This window comes from Microcebus murinus, chromosome 2, assembly GCF_040939455.1.
Source record: "Microcebus murinus isolate Inina chromosome 2, M.murinus_Inina_mat1.0, whole genome shotgun sequence".
Classification (NCBI taxonomy): domain Eukaryota; kingdom Metazoa; phylum Chordata; class Mammalia; order Primates; family Cheirogaleidae; genus Microcebus; species Microcebus murinus.
The window spans coordinates 28,726,953-28,748,169 of NC_134105.1; the positions used below are offsets into that span (position 1 = coordinate 28,726,953).

At 38.7% G+C, this 21,217-nt stretch overlaps 1 protein-coding gene across 28 annotated transcripts in view; it reads left to right on the forward strand.

Moving 5' to 3' along the window:
- The window catches only part of MACF1 (microtubule actin crosslinking factor 1), a 358,950-nt gene that overhangs the window by 307,002 nt on the left and 30,731 nt on the right, over window positions 1–21,217 (forward strand). For all 28 annotated transcript variants that reach the window (XM_075996862.1, XM_075996875.1, XM_075996872.1 and 25 more), the window contains 22 exons: window positions 871–1,077; window positions 2,385–2,504; window positions 2,949–3,056; window positions 3,909–4,127; window positions 5,477–5,680; window positions 7,385–7,616; window positions 8,595–8,821; window positions 9,720–9,842; window positions 9,941–10,042; window positions 10,655–10,756; window positions 10,850–11,023; window positions 11,118–11,273; window positions 11,418–11,615; window positions 12,805–12,933; window positions 13,910–14,083; window positions 16,361–16,516; window positions 16,603–16,809; window positions 16,946–17,065; window positions 17,978–18,147; window positions 19,229–19,388; window positions 20,203–20,397; window positions 20,747–20,875. In XM_075996862.1, coding sequence (XP_075852977.1) covers window positions 871–1,077; window positions 2,385–2,504; window positions 2,949–3,056; window positions 3,909–4,127; window positions 5,477–5,680; window positions 7,385–7,616; window positions 8,595–8,821; window positions 9,720–9,842; window positions 9,941–10,042; window positions 10,655–10,756; window positions 10,850–11,023; window positions 11,118–11,273; window positions 11,418–11,615; window positions 12,805–12,933; window positions 13,910–14,083; window positions 16,361–16,516; window positions 16,603–16,809; window positions 16,946–17,065; window positions 17,978–18,147; window positions 19,229–19,388; window positions 20,203–20,397; window positions 20,747–20,875 — 3,612 coding nt within the window. The remainder of the gene's footprint in view (window positions 1–870; window positions 1,078–2,384; window positions 2,505–2,948; window positions 3,057–3,908; window positions 4,128–5,476; window positions 5,681–7,384; window positions 7,617–8,594; window positions 8,822–9,719; window positions 9,843–9,940; window positions 10,043–10,654; window positions 10,757–10,849; window positions 11,024–11,117; window positions 11,274–11,417; window positions 11,616–12,804; window positions 12,934–13,909; window positions 14,084–16,360; window positions 16,517–16,602; window positions 16,810–16,945; window positions 17,066–17,977; window positions 18,148–19,228; window positions 19,389–20,202; window positions 20,398–20,746; window positions 20,876–21,217) is intronic.

Below are 21,217 nucleotides of genomic sequence, written 5' to 3' on the forward strand. Positions count from 1 at the left end.
CATCCTCCTTTATTTATTCACAGACAGTAAGGTTTGACATAAAGACATATAAATTATGTATATATTATAGTCTAAAGGAGAAAGAAGTTAAATCTCAAATCCCTAGGAAGTTTGCTTTGAATGTAACATTTTATGATTTACCTCTATTTTTCATTCTCAAAGAATACTTCATGTTTTTATTTGATTCTCCTACAGGATCTAGTATAGTTCTAGAGGCAGAGTAATACTGTATATGTACTTGTTAAGTTAAATGCCTAGCCTATGGTTAAAACATTATTTATTGGCCGGGTGCAGTGGCTCACACCTGTAATCCTAACACTTTGGGAGGCCGAGGCGGGCGGATGGTTTGAGCTCAGGAGTTCCAGACCAGCCTGAGCAAGAGCGAAACCTGTCTCTACCAAAAATAGAAAAAATTAGCCGGGCATGGTGGCACATGCCTGTAATCCCAGCTACTCGGGAGGCTGAGGCAGGAGGATTGCTTGAGCCCAGGAGTTTGAGGTTGCTGTGAGCTAGGCTGACACCACGGCACTCTAGCCCGGGCAACAGAGTGAGACTCTGTCTCAGAAAAAAACCAAAAACATGATTTATCGTTTCTATTGAAGTGAGGAGAAAAAAGAACGAAGCACTCTTTGTTTCACCCAGAGACAGTCTGGCTCAAGAGCTCATGCAGACAGTTCTAAGTAAGCAGCAGCTAAGTCTAAAGTCAGACTTCAGAATGATTGAAAAATCTGAGACAAGAAAAAAATAACTGAAGGAAGGAGGTCAGAGCCCTGCTGGGATGTGTGGTAGAGATAGCACTTTCCACCCAGCACAGCTGCTAATGTGCTTTATTTAGCAAGGTATGGCCTGAAAACTCTTTTCCCTCCTTAGGAATTAAAGAAGGAGGTCATGGAGCACAGGCTGGTGTTGGACACAGTGAATGAGGTGAGCCATGCTCTCTTAGAGCTGGTGCCCTGGAGAGCCAGAGAAGGGCTGGATAAACTTGTGTCCGATGCCAATGAGCAGTACAAACTGGTCAGTGACACTGTTGGACAAAGGGTGGATGAAATTGATGCTGCTATTCAGAGATCACAACAGGTAATGTTTGTAATGCCTCTGGATTAATATTCCAGACAGTGGGGATTAATGTGTGAGATATATAATACTGTGAGCCATATAAATAAGAGCAATGCCTCAAGAATGAGAATGAGTTCAACCTAAATCTGATGCAACAAACATTTCAGTAATGGGAAATGATTGGGTGGGTAGAGGTTTATGAGGAGTGGATTTAGATTTGACCCAAAATACTTGATCCCTTTGAGTAAAGAGGAACTTGGAAAAGAGCCTGTGTGAGGCATTTTCTTAGCTAAGAAGTTTGATGGTGATAGGAGTAGATAGGATAGAGCCAAAAGGTCCAAATGCATTACAGTCTTAGTTTGATATAATCAACTCTCTTAGCATTAGATGGAAGAGGGGAAGGAATCAAGAACTATAATTACTATCAAATATGCAAACCAAAATAGCAGAGCTATCCAAAATAGAATCCTCTCAGTAAACACAGGTGTCATATTTCCCTTGATCTTTTTTCTTCCCTGCTTTCTGGAAAAAAGTTACTTTTTTCTGTATCTGGATACCACCTTTTAATGGGCCATAGCACAAAAAATAAATTAATATAACATAACTCCTCGGGTTCATAGTGATAAGCAAATACTTTTTGAACCACACAGAAATTTGCTTTGATTCCAGGTACATCCCCAATGTGTCTTTAGCATTATCCATAATCTTCGCCAGATATTTCAATATGAAACGTATTGGGCTTGGGAGAAGGCTATTTTAAATAATAGTGCAGGTTGGCAAAGTCGAAGAGGAAGAGATAAAAGATTGGGGGACACTCATGAAACAAAAGTCATATAGAGCATGTTTTTGTTATTATTACATAACCATTGAAAGATCTAGTGTTTCTAATGCTACTTCCGCTGAGCAAGTACTTTCAAGTTAACTTGGCTCAACTGTCTATGGCCATGTGAAGTTTACAGTTAAACATCTGACTAAAACTACTACTGTTTAATATCTGAGTAGGAAAGGGGATTGGCAGGAAGAGTGCACTCACTCTCATCAAAAAATTGATTAGAGGTGTATTTCTTTTGAAGAATGTCAATTTCTTTTGTTTTTATCTGTAGGACCACTAAGTAGGTTCTGTACCTTCTCTTAAAGAAGTTGAAATATGATCAATTCTAATTTGTTTGCATCTGGGTTTGTGATTCTTCCTAGTTTGGGCTTTACTTTGTAAGATACAAATTATATTACTGAAAATCCAGGCCCTTCTATATTGAATAAATTAGAGTTCTAAGAAGGAGACCTTGGCTGTACGTAATTTGTTTATTTTTCTTCATTATGTCTATTAGTATGAGCAGGCTGCGGATGCAGAACTAGCTTGGGTTGCTGAAACAAAACGGAAACTGATGGCCCTGGGTCCGATTCGCCTGGAACAGGACCAGACCACTGCCCAGCTGCAGGTACAGAAGGTAGGTATAACACTGGTGTGCCCACTCTGACCTGAGCTAGTAGAATCATCGGTAGCTTCGAGTGACTAGGAGAGTTTCTGACTAACCTATGTCAAGTGAAACAATTTAATGGCATGATGAAGAATATAAATTAATTTTATATATACTTGGTTGGGGTGAGGAAGAAGTTTTTTGGTTTGTGAAAAAGGAGAAATAGGGCCATGAATCCAGGAAAGAATAGTTAGCAGTTTCCTAGATGATTTTTAGGAAAGAGGATGTTTTTGTAAGCTACTAAAAACGATAAGCAAAAAAAGATGTTGGACAGGCAAAGTGTCAAACTTTATAAGAACAGTATTTGATGTGGCTCTAAAACAAGGACTTTTTCATAGGTTGTGTCTTACCATTCACTAACACAGGCACAGGGTCTTTTTACTTCTTGATTTAACTACAGTTTGCTTTTCAAAGGCTTTCTCCATTGACATCATTCGACACAAAGATTCAATGGATGAACTCTTCAGTCACCGTGGTGAAATCTTTGGCACGTGTGGGGAGGAGCAGAAAGCTGTATTACAGGTGAATGACATTGATTTATACACCACATTGTTCCTGTCTTGATTATGGTGAATTAGAAGTACAATTGTGAAATGATAATTTAAGATTTTTTTCCTCCTGGACTTTCTTATTACTGATTGTTATTAAAGTCAAACTTGATGTGGGAATTCAAACTCCTAATACCGTGTTCACAAATGTCTAAAGAGCCCTACTATGTAATGTGAAATATATTGCAAATCCATCTTTTTTATAACAAAGAAATTGCTACTTATCCTTACTCCATAGAGAGTAAGCTTTGAGTTACTTTTCAAGGAATTTATGGTAGGGTTTTTAGAACCATATGTGTATATTAATTTCTTTTTCAGGTCCTTCTATAAGTCATCCATTTTTAAAAGGATTGTCCAAGAGACTCAGTTTGTAGAACAGTTTTGTTAAATTAACTGAGCTACTCACCATAAACCTTTGAAGCATAAATGCCAGATTTCTGCAGACATTTTTTATCAGAGGAAAAAAGACAAAACTCAGCGGGCAAAGATTCCATCATAGCCCCTGAGATGTTCAGTTTTAAACTGGTCTCTTATATTCTATATCTAAGGGTGTGTGTCATTTGAATGGTTAATTTTGCTATGCTTACACTATTTTACTGTCTTTAGTTTTATTTTCATCTTTTAAAAATTAGAGACAATACAGGTATATAATAGGAAAATTAGAAAATTCAGATAAAATAAAAATCATTTATAATATTACTAGATTAGTCCATATCTTTAAATAATTTAGTGTGTATTCCTTTAGACTTTTTAATGTATGTATACCTACATTTTTTTTTCGTAAAAGAAGAGTTTATAACAGTAATAACTTTGTTTTTATTCATAGGAAAAAACAGAGTCTCTAATACAGCAATATGAAGCCATTAGCCTACTCAATTCAGACCGTTATGCCCGCCTAGAGCGGGCACAAGTCTTGGTGAACCAGTTTTGGGAAACTTATGAAGAGCTCAGCCCCTGGATTGAGGAAACTCGGGCACTAATAGCACAGTTACCTCCTCCAGCTATTGATCATGAGCAGCTCAGACAGCAGCAGGAGGAAATGAGGGTAAGGAGTACACCAAGTTTTATTTTATTGCAGAATTAAAAATGGGCTCTGTAACTTATTCAAAAACAACGTATTTATTTGTGCTTACTATGTGCAAGTTTTATGTTATGAAGTCATTTCTTTTTTTTTTTTTTTTTTTTTCCTGAGACAGAGTCTCACTTTGTTGCCCAGGCTAGAGTGAGTGCTGTGGCGTCAGCCTAGCTCACAGTGACCTCAAACTCCTGGGCTCAAGCAGTCCTACTGCCTCAGCCTCCCAAGTAGCTGGGACTTCAGGCATGCACCACCATGCCTGGCTAATTTTTTCTATATGTATATTACTTGGCCAATTAACTTCTTTCTATTTATAGTAGAGACAGGGTCTCGCTCTTGCTCAGGCTGGTTTCGAACTCCTGACCTTGAGCAATCCGCCCACCTTGGCCTCCCAGAGTGCTAGGATTACAGGCGTGAGCCACCGCACCCAGCCTGAAGTTATTTCTTAATCAGTTAGAATTTCATTGCATAATAAAATACATACATGAATTATTTCCTTTGTTGTTTAATACAAATTGATTAAAGAATAAGATTATTGAGATGTTGAGAACCAGAGTATTACAGAGGTAAAGAAAGAGCTAACTAAAAAGGCAAGGTATTTAAAATATTTCCAGGGACAATATAGGGTGTTGACTGGAGGTGGTGGTTTTGGATGGCTCTTTCTACTTGGTTAAGTACCAACTGGAGTGAGAGCTGTGAAGTAATGTCAGAAAGCTTTTTGCTGTATGTAGTTAAGACAAAAGGGCAATTAACAGACATTTCAAGTAATGTTATTACCATTAATGACACTTTATTAAATGTTTATGTCTTGTTCTTATTGCTATTTCCATGCTCCTATAAGTGGAAGGACGCAAACTGGATGTAGCCAGCAGTAAAGTCACACCAAGGAGTGGTTGGCTTGCCAGAAATGTTGCTCTTACATAGCTTATCCTGCTCCATGTCTGTCAGTCTGGGGAGGTAGACAGATATTAAACCATGTAAATTACGATATGGTACATAGAAGCATTTATGAGTGTAGAAGAGGTTGGGGTAGATTTGCATGACATGGGTGGTGAGGGAGAGTGAGAAAGGATGTATCCAGGAAGGCTTCCAGGGTGAGGAGACATCTGAACCAGCTTTTGAAAATTAAGAGGATTAGGTGGTGTCAGAGACCAAGACTTAGGCGTTTTTCTGTTCCCCCGAAAATGATGAGATGCTGGGGCTTACTGGCATTTAATAATATTAGTTTGTTCCTCTCAAAGTTAGTATTACCTCTCATCAAAGTATCTAAATAAACTGGTATAAAAATACTATGTATTAATCCATATTTCTTTACCTAGCAACTAAGGGAATCTATTGCTGAACACAAACCTCATATTGATAAGCTACTAAAGATAGGCCCACAACTAAAGGAGTTAAACCCTGAGGAGGGAGAAATGGTGGAAGAAAAATACCAGAAAGCTGAAAACATGTATGCCCAAATAAAGGAGGAGGTGCGCCAGAGAGCCCTGGCTCTGGATGAGGCTGTGTCCCAGTCTGCACAGGTATGTATGTGTCTGACACTCATACTCTTCAGCTCTTAGTCTAAGCAAGAGGTCTCTGTATCGGGTATGCCTCTGTGTGCAGGAATATCCAGACCAGCATGTTGATATAGTACTCGATCAATAGAGTAGGAAGCTTTGCCTATCTGCATTTTTATTCCAGGGAACATTGGCATACTGACACTATAAGGAGGATAAAATGCAGGCATATATTGTCTGTTGATGGTTTCCCTGAAAACTTTCTATGTTGTGATGATTCTTTAGTTCAGATAATTTGGGATAAATTTATCTTGCAGATTCAAAAGCGGTGACTGCCTCCAAAAAATGGTTCCTATTGGTCCTGTTACTTTTGAGATTTAGAACAATAGCACATTAGTTTTCTTACTCAAGAAGCAACAAGCTAGCTCCTAGTTGAGAGAAGGTTGCTTGGGTAGGGAGAAGTAAGAGCCAAAGAGAAGCATAAACCACCCACAGTGGAGTTTAAAGCATGTAACTACATACTTTTCAACTAATATATTACTGTTAGTGGTACTTTTGTCATGTCTGGGTATTTTATTCCTATGTTTAGTCAATATTCTTGGTTAATATTTGTACTTACTCAAGTTTTTCCCCCCACCTTCCGTCCCATCTCTCACTCACATTGTGGAATGTGTTACTTTGTGTTGTTGCTGCCTGCTCCTGTCTTCCCCACATGGTCACATTTCATTGTTGTGTTGACTGCGCCCACCATTACAGATTACAGAGGTAAGGTACCCACCCCCATTGGTGTTAGGGTGTTCTTATAAAACTGAAAATTGAAGGCATTGCCTATCATGAAATTTCCCTTAATGTTAGCAGAATAAATTTGATTAGCACAGTTTACTATGCCAGTTTCATTTGGGGGTGGAACGTAGAAGTGAGGGAATGATGGGAAGTAATTTTGTTAAGGAAATCCCACCATGTTTTTCCTATAGGACACTTAATTGATAAGCCTTACACTAATTAAAGAATCCAGAGTTGGTTTTAGATAGATTTTTTTTAAGAAGGCAAGCTTATCTCTTTTGCTCCCTTTTCTCCCCTCTCTGAATTGTTATAAATGAGAATTTTATAATTGTGGTCATGTTATTCAAAGTAGCAAAAAGGTGGGAAGGTAATTATTCTTTTAGAATAAGGTTAGATTTGGGCTTCCTTAATTGCCTTTCCTCATGCCAACATTTTCTTCTCTCACTGTTCCATACGGTAGGTTGTTAAATTGCATGCCATACTTTTAAATGCCAAATCATGTAGCATTTTAAGTTCCCCATCCATTTACACAGCTGGTGGAGGGCATCTAACTTCTTGGTCTAGTCTGTTGCATGCAACTGTCATCTGAGATGTTGACATACTGACTCTCACTGGTTTCATAGTCTTGTCCCTTTTTCATTACGTTGGTTGGAATGGGAGAAATATTGTGGCAGCACTAAAGATTTGAGTTGATTTCTGGTGTATTAATATCTTTTGATTCTTAAAATAAATATTAGCATTTCTTTTTATCTGGCGGGTCAGCTCTGGTGTACTGTGCCCAAAACAGTTTCTTAGCCAACCCAATACTTAACAGCCATTGGGCTGGGCTGAGCACAGGTTATCCTAAACAGTAGTAGATTTGTACCTTGTCCTTATTCCCTAACACTTCCCCAAGAAGTGTGATGAGATATTGCTGCGATGGCTAATGTTCCAACATTTGTTTAGTTTCATGATAAAATTGAGCCTATGTTGGAGACTCTGGAGAATCTTTCCTCTCGCCTCCGTATGCCACCACTGATCCCTGCTGAAGTAGACAAGATCAGAGAGTGCATCGGTGACAATAAGAGTGCCACCATGGAGCTAGAAAAACTGCAGCCATCCTTTGAGGCTCTGAAGCGTCGTGGAGAAGAGCTCATTGGGCGATCTCAGGGAGCAGACAAGGATCTGGCTGCAAAAGGTGCTTGCTTGATGGATGTAATAATTTTTAAAGAAAATCAGTAGGATAAATTCAAGGCTGTGGTTATCTCCCGCATCCCATCAGATATATTTATTTCATTGAATATAAAGGCAGACCCCAAGTAATGAGTATTCCAGCAAGTCATTTGGAGGTCATTTAGAATTCAGAACACATCTCCCCATTGAAACAAGGTTACAATTGGTAGTTAGATTCCCAGGCCAGGAAACAAATGCTCCTTTAACCCCTAATGTGAGGAAACTACAGTATCAATAGTGGGTAGAACATAACTACCTTTTATAACACTTTCCATGGGAAAACATACAAGTTCAACAGAGAACACTACAAATAGAGTTCTCATTTCAGCCTCTTTGTACATTAGAGGTTTTGTATCTTAGCAGTACCTTTATGTTAGTTTATTTTCAGATTACCTCTGTGATCCCTTTATGTGAGAGACCAACATAAGCTGAAAATGCTAATGTAGAAATAATAAAACTAAGATAGAAAAGTATCCTTCAGTTACAAATGTTTAGAGCCTTTTTTTTTTTTTTTTTGAGACAGAGTCTCGCTTTCTTGCCTAGGCTAGAGTGAGTGCCGTGGTGTCAGCCTAGCTCACAGCAACCTCAAACTCCTGGGCTCAAGCGATCCTGCTGCCTCAGCCTCCCGCGTAGCTGGGACTACAAGCACGAGCCACCATGCCCGGCTGATTTTTATATTATATATATTAGTTGGCCAATTAATTTCTTTCTATTTTTATGGTAGAGACGGGGTCTCGCTCAGGCTGGTTTTGAACTCCTGACCTTGAGCAATCCGCCCGCCTCGGCCTCCCAGAGTGCTAGGATTACAGGCGTGAGCCACCGCGCCCGGCCTTAGAGCCTTTTTTAAAGATGGTTTCATTGAAAAGGTTAGATGAAATTTCTGATGAGACTGATTTCAAGTACTTAGAGAAGTTTTATTCACTTATCTTTTTTGTCTCCTCAGAAATCCAAGATAAATTGGATCAAATGGTATTCTTCTGGGAGGACATTAAAGCTCGGGCTGAAGAGCGAGAAATTAAATTTCTTGATGTCCTTGAATTAGCGGAGAAGTTCTGGTATGATATGGCAGCTCTCCTGACCACCATCAAAGATACCCAGGATATTGTTCATGACTTGGAAAGCCCAGGCATTGACCCATCCATCATCAAACAACAGGTTGAAGCTGCTGAGGTAAGAAAGAAACAGAACCCCGTTTCTCATGTGTTTGTCCTCTCGAAAAGCACTTTATTGGAGTATGTTGTGTTAAACTACTTAACCAGGCTGGGTTCCTCAAAAATTTTATAAAATTTTTTTTTTTAAGTTAAGACTTCTTTTCCACTTGAAAAAAAATATCTGCTCATTATGCTAAATGTCTTTAAGGTAAAAAAATAATAGATGGTGGAAAATGAAAATCAATTTTGGACTCATCAAGAGATAACAAATGTTACTTTGACATACCTTTTTCTAGTCTTTTTGGGGGGTCTAGTTTTTACTAAATGCATTTCTCTTCTTGTTCTTTTAGTGCAAGCTATGCCTATCTTGATATTGTCTGTTTCTTTTTTATTTTAGCTATTTTTCCACATAGATATTTTCCTCATCCCTACCCCTATCAGTTAGGCCAGTCTATGAACCAATTTTTAGGATATGGCACAAACTTCTTTATAGAGTCTAGCACTCATACCAGTCACTCAGTGCTTAAATTTTTTATTTGTACTTATTATTTTACCCTTGTTGATATACTTCTCTATAATAGACTTCTGGCTGTAGGTTATACTATCCTTGGAGGCAGGAAGGGATAAACCTTTTGTGAATTATTGAAGCTCATTATACCTTTCCCATACTGTTTTATGTGTTCATATACCTCTATATAATAGTTGATACATATTTTGTGTGTATATATATATATATGAAAAATAACCAGAGTCTGAAACTTCACTGTCTAGGTAAGCAAAATATTATGAACATTTTGTGAAATTGACAGTTCTGTTGAGAACATCTGCTATTGATGGGGATATAAATCACATTTGCAAAGTTTGGGAAGTTCTGTTCTGCTTTCTGTTTTGGCTTATATGCTGTTCATTACATGTAGACTATTAAGGAAGAGACAGATGGTCTCCATGAGGAGTTGGAGTTTATTCGAATCCTTGGAGCAGATTTGATTTTTGCCTGTGGAGAAACTGAGAAGCCCGAAGTGAGGAAGAGCATTGATGAGGTATGGAGAAATGGATGAGGCATTCAGATGGAACATTAGTGGGCTCAGACTAAAGAGTAGTATTAATTGAAGAATCTAACTGCATGTTTTTCCCCTAGATGAATAATGCTTGGGAGAATTTAAATAAAACATGGAAAGAGAGGCTAGAAAAACTTGAAGATGCCATGCAAGCTGCTGTGCAATATCAGGACACTCTTCAGGTGAGAGGCCAGGAGGTGACCACCAAGGAAATACGGGTTTCATTTATAGCCATTTCCTGATTTTAGCACAGGAGTGGATCACTTTTCACAGGACCTAAGACAGTGTTGTTTCTCCATTTCTAACCAAAGTTTCCTACTTCTGCTGAGAAAAGTAGTGACCTATGTCTGAATTTTTACTTTTCCTGCCATTTTTATCATCACCATTGCCTGCTTGACGTAGAGTAATTCAGCTATCCAGTGAAACTGGTGTTAACTGTGAGAGTCATTGCTTGCTAGAGGTTCCAAACCCAGGTTATCTTGAAGCAGCTTGGCACAGTAGCTTCAGGACACCATGAGTTCTCTAGCTGGCGATGAGAAATGTTAACTTTTATTCAAATTTAGTGTTTCCAGATTGTCATTTATTTTGGGCCTCATCCCAATAACATTGGCTCTATTCTTAAATCTCCATATTACTAAAGATTATTATCCCTTATCTCTGCCCCCTGCCTAAATTTGCAAATATAATAGCACAAGGTGCTTTGATTCATACCTTCTTATATTAGCAGGGTTAATGCTAATTCTTTCCCAACTTCTGTTTTTGTTTTTGACTATTTACTTGTATTTTTATCCTAGGCAATGTTTGACTGGCTAGATAACACTGTGATTAAACTCTGCACCATGCCCCCTGTTGGCACTGACCTCAACACTGTTAAAGATCAGTTAAATGAAATGAAGGTTTGTATCTGGGAATGGCTTTTGAAGAAAAGTTGCTTCTTTTTAGTTTTTAAAGGCTTAGTTTGATGTTAACATTAAGTATGTCTTTGATAGGAGTTCAAAGTGGAAGTTTACCAACAGCAAATTGAGATGGAGAAGCTCAATCACCAGGGTGAACTGATGCTAAAGAAAGCTACTGATGAAACAGACAGAGACATAATACGAGAACCATTGACAGAACTGAAACACCTCTGGGAGAACCTGGGTGAGAAAATTGCCCACAGACAGGTAAGGCGAGTAGTAGAGTACATCAGTGAACTACTACTCTCTGCTCTTTTCTAGATTCCTAACAAATGTTCCCTTTCTCTCTTTTTCTGAGTAGCATAAGTTAGAAGGTGCTCTCTTGGCCCTTGGCCAGTTCCAACATGCCTTAGAAGAACTAATGAGTTGGCTGACACACACTGAAGAGTTGTTAGATGCTCAAAGACCAATAAGCGGAGACCCTAAAGTCATTGAAGTTGAGCTCGCAAAGCACCATGTAAGTATTTTCATTTTTTCATCTCTATCCTTTCTGGTTTGAGACCATATTGCCACCAGAAAGAAGCCTTTTGATGTGTGTATCTTAGGGAACCAGGTGTGATGATATCTACAGAGATAAATCATGCTGTTCAATATTTTTTAGGTTCTAAAAAATGATGTTTTGGCTCATCAAGCCACAGTGGAAACAGTCAACAAAGCCGGCAATGAGCTTCTTGAATCTAGTGCTGGAGATGATGCCAGCAGCTTAAGGAGCCGTTTGGAAACTATGAACCAGTGCTGGGAGTCAGTGTTACAGAAAACAGAGGAGAGGGAGCAGCAGCTTCAGTCAACACTGCAGCAGGTACATGTGACATCCAGGTTAGGTAGAGAAAGCTATGCAGATAAACAGAAAGCATGCCTAAGTCAGAGAGAGGAAAGCAATTTGGAGTAGAACCCCCTGTGTCTTAAGAGGACGGTCTGTTCTGTGCTAAAACTCATTTGGAACAACAGCTTTTGATTGGGTGGTTCTTTTTTAGATTAGTTGGTAGCCTAGTCTCTTTATTTCCATTCAAAGTTAGTAGATCTTCGCTATAAAAACCTTGTTCATAGTTTGTTTTTTCTTGGATCAAGTCAGATCCCCTCTATTCAACAGAACCTTAGTTGTACAGTCAGTTTATCAGGTTATATCAGATGTCTGTAATATGTTATAGTGAGGTCTGAAGGAATCTGCTAGATTCTCACAATAAATAAGTATATTGGGGCCGGGCGCGGTGGCTCACACCTGTAATCCTAGCACTCTGGGAGGCCGAGGCGGGCAGATTGCTCGAGGTCAGGAGTTCCAAACCAGCCTGAGCAAGAGTGAGACCCTGTCTCTAGTATAAATAGATAGAAATTAATTGGCCAACTAATATATATAGAAAAAATTAGCCAGGCATGGTGTGCGTGCCTGTAGTCCCAGCTACTTGGGAGGCTGAGGCAGTAGGATTGCTTGAGCCCAGGAGTTTGAGATTGCTGTGAGCTAGGCTGCCGCCACGGCACTCACTCTAACCTGGGCAACAAAGTGAGACTCTGTCTCCAAAAAAAAAAAGATATTGGGCCCATGATAATACAGCAACAGAACAGCTCTGCCTCTGAGCAGCCCAAAATTTCTCTGTCAAGATAAATTCCTCATACGATCATTTAGAAAGTTTACTTTTGGGCTGAGCATGGTGGCTCATGCTTGTAATCCTAGCACTTCGAGAGAGGCTGAGTTGGAAGGATCACTTGAGGCTAGGAGTTCTAGACCAGCCCGAGTAACTTAGTGAGAGCCCATCTCTACAAAAAATGGAAAAAATTATCCAGGCATGGTGACACACACCTGTAGTCCCAACTACTCAGGAGGATCACTTGGGCCCAGGAGTTTGAAATTGCAGTGGGCTAGATGACCCCACTGCACTTTAGCCCAGGCAACAGTATAAGATCTTGTCTCAAAAATAACTGAAAAAGAAAAAATTCACTTTCCAAGCTAAGAATTGACTACTGACATTGCTGGTATGTCTTTTTCTCAAAAGGCCCAGGGTTTCCACAGCGAAATTGAAGATTTCCTCTTGGAACTGACTAGAATGGAGAGCCAGCTTTCTGCATCTAAGCCCACAGGAGGACTTCCTGAAACTGCTAGGGAACAGCTTGATACACACATGGTAGTATCAGTTTCTTGAAATTGAGCATAAGCATCTCATATTCAGTAGCTCATTTCTGCATTCTCAGTCGTGTATGTATCTGGGAATCCACAAAGTAGTGCATTTTTACCAACTATCTAGTACAACCTTGAGGATTGCTGCTTTATTACAGGCTTCTAATATTTTACCATAGGCAGCAGTAGTGACAGGGCAGAGTCAACTGGAAATACATTGGTGAGCAGGTAAATCTTGGGTTGATCAGTTTGATGGGCATAAGAGTATTGACTTGAAGATGAAACCATCAAGAAAATAAATACATAATCTGTCATGAGATCAAGAGTAAAAAAAATTGAAAAAAAAGAGACAGGCGACTTCTGGGGCCCCCCTCTCTTTGGACCCCAGAACCTCGTCCACAAGTGTATAATAAAGCCACGTGGTTTGGCCCCAAAAACAAACAAAAAAAAAAGAGACAAATACAAACATATATGTATTTGTATTTAAGATGACTACTTAGGATTTAGGAAACTTGAATAGATGCTGATAATATTTCAAGAAAGCCTGCTGAGAATAAAAGGCAACATAATTTCTAGGCAGATCCTTCATGAAAAGGAGAAGTAAATTATTGAGGTCTATTTTTATGATCTCTGATGCATAAAAGGATTTCTTCTATTTACTTAGTAACAAAATTATCTTAATATTTTACTTTGTCACTTGGCAACAAATTTATTTAATAAAATACACTAATAAATAATGAATGTTAATAATTAAATGTTAATTGCTTAATATTAAAATTATTTTTAATGTTAGAATTTTAGTGTTGAGGAAGAATGGTGGATTTTATTCCCTAATAGCTCAGCAGCTGAACCAAATCCAAAAGGAAGGCTTTTAATCAAAATGAGGCCTTCATGGACTTTCCTAGACTCTGCTCGTGAAATCTGTGTGTGGGTATCTCCCCGGGAATTGGTATTATTGAAATCTTCCCTGCCTTTTCTTGTAGGAACTCTATTCCCAGCTAAAAGCCAAAGAAGAGACCTACAATCAGCTGCTTGACAAGGGCAGGCTAATGCTTCTAAGCCGTGATGATTCTGGGTCTGGCTCTAAGACAGAACAGAGTGTTGCACTCTTGGAGCAGAAGTGGCATGTGGTCAGCAGTAAGATGGAAGAAAGAAAGGTATCGCCACAAAATACAAGTGTTATTACTGAGTTCGAGTAGTTTGCTTGGTGATTGCATATACAGTAATTGCCGTCTTGTTTATATGAAGATTTTTCAAAGACCAATATATTGTAATAGAAGTTGCAGAATTGGCTATCTCTTCTGCTGTTAAATTTCTGTTTTCCATTCTTGTCAAGCTGCAGTGATGATACTAGTTTCAGCTGATATTTGCTTTTATAATTATTCATTCCTTTTCTACATCTGCCAGTTAAGACATTACTGCCTGTTACTGCTCAGTGATGGACTTTATATTCTATATTAATCACCAATTTGTGTTCCTACTTACAAACAAGGTTTTGCTGGAGTTGGTAGCTTGTGATTGTGAGGGCAGGGACAGGGCATGTGGGGAGTGTGACTAATAATTCTCCATAAGGAATTTGGTTTCCAGTATAAGTGCTCTATATAAGGAAATTTGCTAAAAATCAGAAGAGAAGTAAATTATATGACCTCTTCCCACTCTTCTTCAAAAATCAAGTTCTTTTCTCTACAGAAGCAGAGAAAGACGATTAAGGATCAGATATATACCCAAAAAGATTATATGTTTTATATGAGTCCAGAGGTTCACTGTTCTTTGTTGATCATACCAAGTGTAAAATATATGTGCAAACCTATTGGCCACATTCACTCAATAAATAGTTATTAAGCAAGTGTGTCCCAGGCACTGTGTTAGGTTTATAGAGGAAACAGTAAAAGCATGAACACTATCATTGTGAAATTAGTGAAGGAGAAGGACACAAATATTCACACATAAATGAGCATTTTGAGAGAAGCATTAATTTCCTAGAATCTTTCTATCATGGGTTTGGGTAATTTTGTTCTATGAAGAATGGCCAAAGGACCTGGGTATATAACTGGATTCAAAGCCTTGGACAGGCTATCATCCATAATTCCTGCAGAAGGCTGAACTAAGACTAACTAAAGAAACTGAAGCAGATTCTAGCTCATAATTAAGAAATTTCCAGAAGGTTTTCCTAACAGTAGAGCAGAATGCCTCAAAGTAGTTACCTGTCATTGCAAATGGTCAGGCAAATCTAGGTGTCAAAGGATAGTTATTTCTGATTTTGCAGAAACATTGTATTTCAAAACTAATAAAATTATTAAATCTATATGCTGCTATATCAAAGAAGATAAAGATATAATGTGGAAAGAATTCCTACCATCTAGGAACTTATATTTCTAAACATTTCTATGATAGATTTGAGGTAGATTTCATTTATCCACTTGTTTAGGTTGGGTTTATACATGTTTATAACATTTATTATAATGTTTTTTGAGGGGGTTACAAAAGTAACCTGACAGCACAAATAGGAAAATGAAAATCATATGTAACCCAATGAGCTAGAATTAACAGCATTAATATTTTTAGTGTACATCTTGGGGGGTTTTCTGTGAGTAATTTGGAGATATATGTGTGTGTGTGTATATGTGTGTGTGTGTGTGTGTGTGTGTATATATATATATATATATATTTTTTTTTTTTTTTTAACAGCCTGTCTTTATTTTACTTTGCCTCCTTGGTAGATGGTCCAGAGGCAGGAAGTTGGGGATAGAGGTCTCTGAGGATGGAGCTTGTGGACTCTGTGGAATTGAAGTGTCTTTTTCGAGAGTAACACTTGGTCTGAATGAGCCGTTGTTTTTGCTCTTCTGATTTAGATCAAAGTGTCTAAAAATTTACATCTAGTATTGTCTTTTTTTTGCCTAGAATGTCATGGCTTCTTTTATTACCTTTTATGCTTGTAGCATAAGTCTCAGACTCAGACATTTTTGTATGCCTTATTTTCTGAAGCCATGTATTTAACATCATCTTTATAGTAAAAGGCTTTTCATTTAGCTGTTTATACACCACAGAAAATATGTTAAAGGAAACAGAGACCTTATCCGAAGCAGGATGCATAGCTTGCAGCTGTCGCCACTAAAGGGTCTGCTCACTTACAGTGATTGAATAGTTTTATTCCTGGTCCAGGAAGTGGAGAGTGGTAGAGAAAGGAACTTAGCTGCTCATTGTGCTCTTTCCTTTTCCATGCACACAGTTCTTGTCCAGTTGTTTCAGTTTCAAACACTAACATTAAAATGTCCCTTTCTTTACAAACAAGGCATGCTTGGCAGTTGAGTAAATGGGGCTTCCTTTTTAGAGGTCATTTCATTTGGTGTACAATTCATGCCTTTGTCATTGAAGCTATAATTCCTAAATTTGGCACTTTTTCTTTTTGTGTGTGTGTTTTACTTAAAATTCAGTCAAAGCTGGAAGAGGCCCTCAACCTGGCAACAGAATTCCAGAATTCCCTACAAGAATTTATCAACTGGCTCACGCTAGCAGAACAGAGTTTAAACATCGCTTCTCCTCCCAGCCTGATTCTAAACACTGTCCTTTCCCAGATAGAGGAACATAAGGTAACTGTGACATTTTGACATTGCCTTCCTTTTGAAAGGAATGCTCCTTTGTCTTAAGCTTTAAAAAAACAATATTGTCCCCTCAGGTTTTTGCTAATGAAGTGAACGCTCATAGAGACCAGATCATCGAGCTGGATCAAACTGGAAATCAGTTAAAGTTCCTCAGCCAAAAACAGGATGTTGTTCTGATCAAGAATCTGTTGGTTAGTGTCCAGTCTCGGTGGGAGAAGGTTGTCCAGCGATCCATTGAAAGAGGTCGATCACTAGATGATGCCAGGAAGCGGGCAAAGCAAGTAAGTTATAAAAGAAAGATATTAACTTATCGAACAACTTTGGGCTGCATGTATCAAGTCTCGAATGGTTTTCGTAAACATATTGTATAGTTTACGTATTTGTTCCTGTTGTAACTTATTTCTTATATAATTTTAGTTCCATGAAGCCTGGAAAAAACTGATTGACTGGCTAGAAGATGCAGAGAGTCACCTGGACTCAGAACTGGAGATATCCAATGACCCAGACAAAATTAAACTTCAGCTCTCTAAGCATAAGGTGAAGCAGTTCAGTGCTGTTAAGTCTTGGGCTTGGTATTCACTAATGCTTGTAGCTTGCTAAAAAGAAAAATCAGAGGTAGTCAAAAGAAAACCAGTTGGTTAATGTTAAAAAGTCAAGATGATGAAGCTAGAATTCCATTTAGATATCTAACCATTTTTGTTTTTTAAATAACAATTTAAACAAAATGGTTAGGGGAGTAACCAATTAAAGCTGTAGGCTTTTAGAAATTGTCAAGCACTGCTGAATATGGCATAAACAAAAGATTATAAATTTCTGCCTGGGCATAATGACTTTTGCCTGTAATCCCAGCACTTTGGGAGGCTGAAGTGGGAAGGCTAACTTGAGGTCAGGAGTTCAAGACCTGCCTGAGCAACACAGTGAGACCCTGTCTCTATTCTTAAAAAATACAAATTAAAATAAAAAATTATAAATTTCTTGAGGATAAGTTATTACTAATTTAAGTTCAAAAAGTAATGGTATTCAAAGGCTGGGTGCAATGGCTCACAACTATAATCCCAGCACTTTGGGAGGCTGAGGCAAGAGGATTGCTTGAGGCTAGGAGTTCGAGACCAGCCTGGACCACATAGTAGACTCTGTCTCTAAAAAGAAAATAAAAAATTATCCATGCATGTGGCGCGTGCCAGTAGCCCCAGCTACTAGGGAGACTAAAATGGGAGGATCACTTGAGCCTAGGAGTTTGAGGTTGCTGTGAGTTAGGCTGTCGCCACCACACTCTAGCCGGAGCAACAGAGTAAGACTCTGTCTTCTTAAAAAAAGAAAGAAAAAAAAAATAGTAGAGATTTTCAAACTATATTGGGTTTCTAGCCTGAAAACTCAAATTTTTTTGTTCTAAATCAAAATGTCATCTGACTTTTAACATGTTTTTTTCTTTTCTTTCTGGAAACATAGGAGTTTCAGAAAACTCTTGGTGGCAAACAGCCTGTGTATGACACCACAATTAGAACTGGCAGAGCACTGAAAGAAAAGACTTTGCTTCCTGACGATACTCAGAAACTTGACAACTTACTGGGAGAAGTCAGAGATAAGTGGGATACTGTTTGTGGCAAGTCTGTGGAACGGTGAGCATGAATGTCCCCCTTCAGGGCCTGTTTGGGATCCCCAGAGTAACTAAGACTGTTATTAGATTCTATAAAATGATGAGAAAGATAATGCATCAGTAAGACGTTTTGTACCATCTTAATATCTCCAGTTAATTCAAAGAGGTTTATGAAGTAATTTGAGTAAAACATTAAAGTTTTCATTTTAAACTCGAACCTTGCTGTATTAGAAAGGCAGAGTTCCATAAAATCAAGCCAACAGTAATAGATCAGTGACTCTACAGTATTTGTAAATCGACAATTTATATTACCAACAGTTGTTTTACTGAGCACTCTCACTGTGTGTCAAAACTGTCCAAAATCTGTCATTACCTCACTCAACCATAATAATACATGACTTTTTACTGAACAAGTACTACTGAATATGTGCCAAACTGTGCCTAATAATCACTTAATTCTCATACCAACCACCGAGGTGAGAACTGTTTTTATTCCCATTTTACAGGTGAAAAAACTATAACAAAGAGGTTCTTAACTCCCCCAAGTCCACTCAGCTACTAAGTGGCAGAACTAAGGTTTGAACCTTAGTACTTGGTCCTGAAAGTTGTACTTTCATCCATTCATGTCCACTATGCTCTGCTAAAATTACAATTTATCTCTGTACTGTTTGTACTCCAGTTTTTGTTTTGATGAGACTACTGAGATTCAAAGAGGTGAACAAACAGCCCAGGATCACACCGCTGTAGTAGAGCTGGGAGCTGACTCCTGGCCATCACCCAAACCACCTCCTATCCTTAGAGTGGTTAAAGTAATTAATACAGACGGTGGGTGGTTAGGGTGTGCCTGTGTGTCATTGTACTGTAAGATGCCCAAAGGGCATCTGTGCCTGTCCCCTGTACTATACTTACTCCTTTCTAAAGAGAGGTTTGATTAAAAATGTCTCAGTATCCCTCTTAGTCACTTTTTTACTATTTCTAACTGTTGTAACATGGAAGTCACTTCCTATATAAAGCTCAAGCAATACTCCCATTTAGCAGGCAGGATTGTGGGCTATTCATAAAAAGAATTCTTAAAAATGGTGGGGTTTGTGTGCATTTCTCAGGCAGCACAAGTTGGAGGAAGCCCTGCTGTTTTCAGGCCAGTTCATGGATGCTTTGCAGGCCTTGGTCGACTGGTTGTACAAGGTGGAGCCACAGCTGGCCGAGGACCAGCCTGTGCATGGGGACCTCGACCTTGTCATGAACCTCATGGATGCCCATAAGGTAAGGGGTGAGATATGGGCTACGTGAAGTACAAAGCTATAGGGTCTTCTACCTACATGTGCCTTCTGCTCTGTGTTAACCATCTAGGGGAGAAAGCTTGACAGCCTGTGTCTCTGCCTGTCAGAAAGGCGGCTCCTTGTTCTGTGTGTTTAAACAAACTGTTGCTGGAATTCTGCATCACTCACAAAGAATTTACCAAAATTGGTTTGATTCAGATTTGGCAATGTACAGACTTCACTTCAAGGTCCCCCCTCTTCCTGCTTGTCTCTCTCAGTTGAGTCACAAAATGCATTTAAATTCAGAAGAAAATCCTCAAGATAATCTATTTCTACTGATTCCTAAAATGGAAACGAGTGATTTTTGTAAGCCACTTATGAACCTAACAATCTGTATAACACCACATACACCAAAATTTAGTATAATCTACACCTGTCATGTTGAACTGCATGATATCCTCCTGTTTCAGCACAAAGTATTAAACTTTACCTTGAAATTACAGCAAATTCCTATTTTTTGCACAGCAAATATGTTCTTATTTTATCTTGGTAATTCTGAAATGTTAATGTAATTATTCCCATTTTACAGATGAGGAAACTGGGACACAAGCAACTTATTATTATATATTATTATTATTATCACATAGCTCATAAACACCTAAGCAGACATTTAGAGCCACATCTTCTGGTTGTTTCTCATACATCTTCTTTCCTGTGTGCATAAAAGACTCATGATGAGAATCTATCAAGAAAATGATCACTTTCTCTATGGTTTTGCTTCTTCCACTTAAATTTCTCAAACTAATTCTGTTTTCTAGGTTTTCCAGAAGGAACTGGGAAAACGAACAGGAACTGTTCAGGTCCTGAAGCGGTCAGGCCGAGAGCTAATTGAGAATAGTCGAGATGACACCACTTGGGTGAAAGGGCAACTCCAGGAACTGAGCACTCGCTGGGACACTGTGTGTAAACTCTCCGTTTCCAAACAAAGCCGACTTGAGCAGGCCTTAAAACAGGTAAGAGACATTTGCTGTGCCCCCCCCCAAGGGAGTGGATCTAAGCAAATTCTTTTTAGTGTGTTAGGATCAGTTCCAGCTACTCTTGAAATAAATATAATTAAGTCAAAAATTGATACTCTGAATGTTCTATAAGACTGTCACACTCATTTGTATTAGCGAAAAAAGGAATTCAGCTGATTTGCAAAGATCTGCACATGAAGGATGACCCTTGTGAAGCTTTCATAAGGCCATCAAAAGCCTGTGGTACACTAAAGAGCTCAGTCCTAGACCCTTTCTCTGGCATGCACCAGGGTCTAGGACTGCAGCTGTAGAGAGAGGTTCAATCTTTCATGCTTGGTCATTTCAGGCAGAAGAGTTTCGGGACACAGTTCACATGCTGTTGGAGTGGCTTTCGGAAGCAGAGCAAACGCTTCGCTTTCGGGGAGCACTTCCTGATGACACAGAAGCCCTGCAATCTCTCATTGACACCCATAAGGTAATACATCCATGGGGTTTGGTGGCCCATACTCACCATGGTGACACATGGCTTCCCACCAAATGAAAGCAGCTCATGCTTGGAAATATCAGGTCTCAAGTGAAAAGGAATAAAACAAAAATGATCCTAGCTCGTTGGTTTAGCAGGAATGAGAGGGAAATGATTGGTGGGTTTTGTGACACCTAAATATCATTTATTCATTCATTTTTACAAAAGGAATACATGTTATTTGTAAAAAAAAATTTTTTTAAACATGATATTGTATAAAGAGAAATATGGACTATTTCATCCTCTTTACTCCTCACCTATACCTGCCTTTGTTTGACTTTCCTTATGTTATTA